Source organism: Gavialis gangeticus, unplaced genomic scaffold (assembly GCF_001723915.1).
Source record: "Gavialis gangeticus isolate Ggan-Ray unplaced genomic scaffold, GavGan_comp1, whole genome shotgun sequence".
Classification (NCBI taxonomy): domain Eukaryota; kingdom Metazoa; phylum Chordata; order Crocodylia; family Gavialidae; genus Gavialis; species Gavialis gangeticus.
Window position 1 is genome coordinate 14,376,223 of NW_017729022.1, and position 7,122 is coordinate 14,383,344.

The 7,122-nt window shown below is 45.2% G+C and overlaps 1 protein-coding gene across 1 annotated transcript in view; it reads right to left on the bottom strand.

Moving 5' to 3' along the window:
• Window positions 1-7,122, bottom strand: part of NELL2 (neural EGFL like 2) — a gene marked incomplete at its 5' end in the record, with an annotated part of 388,108 nt that overhangs the window by 344,229 nt on the left and 36,757 nt on the right. Inside the window, one exon of the mRNA XM_019515772.1 lies at window positions 851-1,001. Within this exon, the coding sequence (XP_019371317.1) occupies window positions 851-1,001 (151 nt within the window). The remainder of the gene's footprint in view (window positions 1-850; window positions 1,002-7,122) is intronic.

The window sequence follows — 7,122 nt, forward strand, 5'->3', positions numbered from 1 at the left end:
TAAAAATCTAATTGCTATTACTATACCAATTTTCCATAAAAAGTAACGATGTTATGAATGAGTCCCAATTAACAATCTCTTTACAGTCAATACATATTGTCGTCTCCCTTGGTAGCAAAATTATCGAGGAAGGAAATATTGCAATAATGTCTGGGGGAAGGGGAAGGCAGATATATGAACTGCACACTGGAAGCAAAGAAGGTCTGTTGCCAAGGATGATCACTAATTCATTCAAAAGAATTACAAGTGTTTACATTTCTTTCCACACTGTCATAAATCAGAGGCCAGCTATCTTCAGTGGCTACATGACTTGAAACATAAAGAATCTCCTCTGTGTCTCAAAAAGTGATTATCTTATTGTAAAGGATTCATCCTCAGATGCCCAACACTGCTTTAGTCTTCACACATAAAGCCATTTCTGGCAAACTACAGTGCCGTTTACTGTAGGTGCATGTCCACAACCTGCAGGAAATTTTTACTATCTTTGAAGCCACGTAGTGGTAAAGCTCACAGGCTTTGTTAGTTTGTGTAGCTTTACTAACACAACGGGCTATACTGAGTTGCACCAGCTGAGGAGCTGGCTCGTAAGATTAGGACCAAAAAGAGGGTTTTATTTTTATGCCCTAGCACCAGGAGACATTTAAGAGTGACAGCTGTTCCACTTACTGTTCACAGATATAGATTTGTGAATTTCTACAAATTTGCATAATGTGGGTTGCCTCATACTATAAACGTTTCAAAATGATCTGCACAACAAAATCTTGCTTTCATTTGCTTGTTTTTTTCTGATTTTATTACAGCATCTATTTTCATGTATTAATATACCACCAGTAAAACTTGCATTACTTACCTGTAGTCTAAATGATGAACAGAAAGAATAACACCTGAATTTAAGTGAGCTTGTTTTAAGGTCACCAAAACTGTGAATTCATATTTATTTCTTAACTTCTGAAAAAAGACTTCAGCTGTCTCTGGGGATGCTTTAACACTTCTGGAAGTATCTAAAGGAAAAAAGAAATAAAAAAAATGCTCAGGAAGGCATCTTTTCTATGGCACCTTAAATCCAGATGATATACAAAACCATGAATTACATTGTCATAGCACAGCAGATGTATCAGCCAAAGCTGCCACAAAGTCTAAGTACAGATGTTCAAAGCCCCAAGTTCTAAGTATTGTGCTTTACTCAAAGCGCTCCAGATAAGGCTTGGACAGAGCAGAACACACATGCGCTCTGGTGTGGTGGGCCTGGAGCCCGCCTGCACTGGCCAAAGCCAGCAGGTTGGGGGTGCTTCTTCATGCCTCCCAGCATGCCCCACAGGCTCCCCACACCTCCCAGCATACCTCACAAGCTCCCTGCAGAAAGCCAGCAGCAGCTCCGGTCCCTGCCCTCCCCACACCATGGCCCCAGTCAGGCCCAGGCCAGAGATATGCACACTTATACATGCACATCCCTATGACCCTCCCCCACACAGCCCTCCCCCAAAGACCTGCTCCCTGCAGAGAGCCAGAGGCAGCTACAGAACTGGCATCAGCTCCAACCCCAGCCCAGGGCCAGGACACACACACACACACACCCCTCTCTCTCTCCCCCTGTCACACACCTCTCTCCCCCCAACACACACACCTCACTCACAACCTTATCCTCAAAGCCTCACTCCCTGCAAAGCCAGCAGCAGCAGCACCCCACCCCATACAAACATAGCCACCATTCACTTGCTCTGTCTGTCCTGCTGCCACCATCTGCCAAGGGGCCTGATCATTCCATCTGTTCAGTACCCCTCACCTGCCTAGGGACATTGTATAATGATATAAAAATACAAAGATATCACCTGTGGCTGACAGCTTGGAGCTGCATGCCACTTTTTGCCAGGAACTGTGGCAGGGGCAGGGAAGGTGGGAGAAGGAGCCCATCTGCTGCACAGACCCAGCCCAGCCTCCACCAAGACCTGAGCCAGAAAGCTGTGGGGAAGCCCATGTGTCAGAAGGGTTCCTTTCCCTCCCCAGGGAGAAGACAATGCCTTTTATAACTCCTTTCTGTGACAGCCCAGGGGTGGGGCTGGGCCAGGCTAGTGCTCACCCACAGCAGATGAATTACTGTGAATTGCAGGACACATTGATCATAGACACTTCAAACGCACTTGCAGCCCCGGGGTGAATCTGGATTTGTGTCCAGGCTCCTGGAACTGTCGCCCAACTTGGCCCTCCGGATCGGTCCCTTTCAGGACCTCCGGGTTGACATGGCCTCACGGAGGGCTGCCCAGGCCCCTACTGCCCCAGCTGGGGTCAGCCACTGCCCAGTTCCACTTGGAGGGGTCACTGGGCTCTGACCCCAGGGCCCCACATACCTGCCAGGACCCTTCAGAGGATGGCAGGAGAATGTGACCTACCTTGACTTAGGATGGGATGTGGTACAGATGTTCAATAAAGCACTGACTTAAAGCACTTTATCTGATACCACATGCATTGAGGATTAACTTAGAGTGTGATATGTACTCTATGTGGCATAAATGTTTAACTGAACAGACATTCATAGGACACACAGTTGTAAAGTATTTTCTGCGTGCTTAACGTGAAATAAGTGTAATTTCTGTACAAGCCCCGTAGTATGTTCAACAGTCACTTACAAAGTCGCGTACACTCTACTTTTTAAACGACAGAATATTTTCTAAGAGACCAGTACTATGCCTAGGACCTGGTTTAAATTGCATTTTTCCTGAAAATCATGAAATTAAGTGATTTTCATGAAAAATGCAACTTGCAATTAAATGCCACGATATGGCCACTTGCTCGGGAGTTCCAAAGCAAGCGGCCATATCATGGCATTTCACCTGAAGCAAGCCTGGCTCCCCAGGTGGGGGCTGTGATGGGGCTGGCCCCGCCCAGGAGCACATGGCCAAGGGCCAGGTTTAATTGTAGGCATAGGCCTTGCTCCCTAGGCCTCTGATCACTGCTGAAAAGCTCACGCCCCCTCCCCGCCCAGCTCTGCCTCACTGAAGGAGGCAGCATTTGCCCCACATTGTTTCTGATAGCCAAGGAGGGAACTGCCTTTTAAAAAATGCCACTCTGCCCTGCCCGGCTGCAAGCTAATCGGCAGCAAGTCTGACACTGAGTTGCATCAGCCAATAAGCAGTGATGACAATGAGCTCAGTGCATTTTTGAGAAGGGAATTTCCTCCCTGCCTATCAGAGACAACATGGGGCAGATGGCTACTACTGCTCTTCCTGCCTCTTCCAGTGAGGTGGGGAGAGGGGTGGGCCATGGGCTTTTCAGCAGCAATCAGAAGCCTTGGGAGCAAGGCTTCTGCTGCTGCAATTAAACCTGGCCCTAAACCTGCCACTTCAGTTAATCGGGGGATGGGCATTCTTTGAGAATGAAAACAACAGCCCCCACCACAATTGGGCCATGATATTAGCAAGTTGGGCCTGCGATTTAAACCAGGCCCTACATCCTTTTCATTTAAGAAATTGTCACTGGCCCTTTTACTTTCTCCCTTCTATCTATCCCTCCCAGACCCAAGACATTCAGAGGTGAAGATAAATGAAAATTAGTGGATGAGGAACATAGAAAGTTAACCAAAATAAATTAAACCTCAAAATATTCCCAAGTTTTTAGTGAACACTTGTGAAGAAATGGCAGGGCTGCTGCCAGAGGTGTACAGATAGATACCTTTAATGAACAATTCATCTAAAGTATGGCATCTCTCCTGCATTTTATTGAACAGAATCAGCAACACATCTGAGCCAAGGGTGCGGTGTGGAATCCAAACCTTGATTTTATGTCATCCACACAAATGCATATTTCTAATATCTAATAATAATAAATACGAAATTTAAAACAAAGGTTGACAAGGCTTACTCTGTTTAAAATGTTTGCTATAAATCTTTAAAAAAAACCCTTTCAAATTATAAAGATTATAACATTAGTCTCTGTATACTCCCATGATGTACATTTTTTACAGTATGCATGCAAGTTACTTATCACAAACTAAATGTAAAGATGAATATTTTAAGAGCCTGCACACAAAAAAGTAAAGCTTGCAGTAGTTCTTCTGTAGACTTTGTAGGCAAGGTTAGCAGAACACAAAAGGCCCAACCCTGAGCTTTGCAAAGGGAGTATATACAAAATAAGATGTTACATGACTGAAAACTATTTTCAGTTTCTCATGCTACTTTATATATGGAAAATATTTTATGTATTATTTTAATCCATAAAGTCAATTCATTAGAGTATGTATTCAACTGTGTAAAATCTAAATCAATTCATAAGTGTGGTGGACTTACCAATTCAGCCTGGCTCAAACGGGCTCAGGAAATCTTCATTTTGATTGGTGGAACCTGTCCACCAATCAGGTAAGGGCTGGGCAGGGCCGGCCCTGCCTCTTGCACGAGGGGCAGAGGGGTAGCAAAGAGCCTCCCTGACCCGACTGAAGTCTGCATTCTGCAGGTCCAACAAGACTTCGGACGCAGAGCCTCTGGAGTGAATAAAAGAAGCTGCGTGCTCAGCACATGGCAGACGCATCGAGAGACAGAGAAGAGGACAGGCTAAGATGAGCTGGTGTGAGCTCACCAGTGGGTAGAACCAGCACCCTGAAGAGCCTGAAGACGCCTTCTCGTGAGCAGCAGTGGCGAGTGGCTGCATCATCAGCTTCCCCACGGGGAACGCAGTATTGGTGCATAGATTTGGTGCATGGAGCACAGACCCTGGGAGCCATTCAAGACGTCTCAGGTCTGCCACCCCTGGCATGAAGCCGGTGCACAGGCCAGTGCATGGAGCCCAGAACTTGGGAGCTGCACAAGGCAGCTCGGGTCAGCAACCCCCAGCAAGCATTTGGTCCTTGGTGCACACAGCAGTTCCCAAAGCTCAGACCTTGGGAGCTGCTCACCATGGGTCTCTTGGACCTCGGTGCACAAAGCAATGTACAGAGCTTGAGACCCTGGGAGCAGCTGGAGGCGGCTCAGGTCTGCGATCCCTGGCAAGTGGCCAGGGAATTCGGTGCAGGCGACACTGCACAGAGCATCTGGGAGTGGATTGAGCCATGGTGCCGCAAGAGATGGTCTGGGTCTCCAACCCCCAGCAGAAGCCAGAGCCTTCAGTACACACGACAGTGAACAGGACCACTGACAGGCAGCAGCCTGAGGGGAGCCAGTGGGCTAAGAGGCCATGCCTGTGAGGAGCAAGTCAGCCAGGTGTGGCCTTATCCAGGCCCTGGAGTTGTGAGTTGTTGGGGAAGGGATTTCCACAGGGGAGGGGAACTAGCCTGCCTGTGGGCCAGTTTATCCTCAGGAAAGTTTGAGCTAATTGGTTGCTAAGGCGCCTTATATTTTGTGAGACATTTTGACTTTAACTTTTAATTGCTGGGACCTCCTTCCCTGATGGTTACATATACTTATACATGTATATTTGTGTTTTGACTGTTGTTTCATTGTATTTATATGGCTCACCTGTTTTTACCTGTTGATTGTCTATTTTAAATCCACAGTTTATCAACATATTGTTTGGGGCTATCTGAAGGGGTGTAATCTTTCAGCCTTTATCTATAAGGCATAGCATTATATGGGGGGGATGTAATAGCCATTCTCTTAATTTTTGTAAATATTAATAAAGCTGTATATAGTTAAGTATCTCTTGTCCTAGACTGACTCTATAGGGAAGAGAGAGATCTGGCCTGCATATTGCAGATTCCTCTCGCAGCTCTCCTCCTTTCCACCCATCCCTTCTATCTGGAGAAGGGAGCACAGTACTTGGGTGCACTCAGGTTACATAAGCTTCTTGTCCTTGCAATCTGATCATCCAACAATAAACTAGTGACATCAGCAGCAGAGAACCACCTGCAATAGAAATGCTGACTCTTAGTTGGTGGTACTGTAACATGAGCTCTCAATAAACTTTCTCTATTATTTTGGAAACATGTTTTTTTATAATTTCAGAGGTGCCTATATAATTGCTCCCCTGCATCCCTAAACAAACAAACAAAACAGGTTTGCTGCTTTAAAGACACATATTTTTCTAAATAAGTGCTTAGGACATGCAGAAATTCTTAAGACGGAAATCTTGGCCAAATTCATTCATGCTGTTATACTCCAGGGCTGAATTTGGTTCATTTTTCTTCAGAACGGTGAATCCAAAAGACAAAATGTTTCCTTTTAAACATGTTCTTTTACAAATCCACATCTTTTCTATTGTGGCTGCGTACATTCCTACTCATAGGAGACATGCATGGTATTTTAATGGAACTATTAATAAATTATAAAGCAGCTCAAATGTAATTATATCAAAGCATTCATTTTTAGCCATGGGACACTAGCTGAACAGAATGACATAGGTTTGCATACTATAAGATTGTTAATGAAGCTAAACTATTTCTAGCAACATAAACAATTTATTCCCATTAGACAGAGAAAGGAAAACGAAAGACACACGGAAAATTTTCTCTATTGTTTATCTGAGTACACTCAAAACTCCTGCTGAATGTAACTGGGTGCCATGCAGGGTAAGACATAAGGCCTAAAAATTAAACATATCTGATCTTCTATTAAGATAGAGAGAATAAAGAAAAAAACAAGCAGTAGTAGTTTACTTAAAAGCATGGAGATTCTGATTTTCAGAAGAGTGAGTCACTCAACTCCACTGGCAATGCCTGGAAGTTATTGGTTTTCTAAACCTCTGGAAGTCTGGCCAATAATATTTGTCCTTTGTGGGGAACATTATTAATTACATCATTTACATTCCATCAGGATTCAGGTTCACTTGGTGCCCGACACTATATGAATATCATGTTGTTTCTTTGTACAGTGTCTAGCACACCTGGTTGGTTGTAGTATCAGACTTAACTGATTTAGGTCAAACTGGTTCATGGAACTCCTGTCCCAGGTCATCCTGGTTCAAGTTAATTCACAGTCCCCCAGCATCCCAGGATGCTTTGCAGCACTAGAATATGCTGTCTGCTCCAGTGCAGAAGGCCTCATCCCTCTGCTCCTTAGCCTGATTCCTACCCGTGTCCATCAGCCCATAAGGATCAGTGGGGAGAGGAACAGATCCCCAGCCAGAGGCCAAGAAAGAAAAAAATATTGGGGGGGGGGGGGGGGGCCAGGGATGCAACAAACAAAAGCCCCCCCCCGGGGA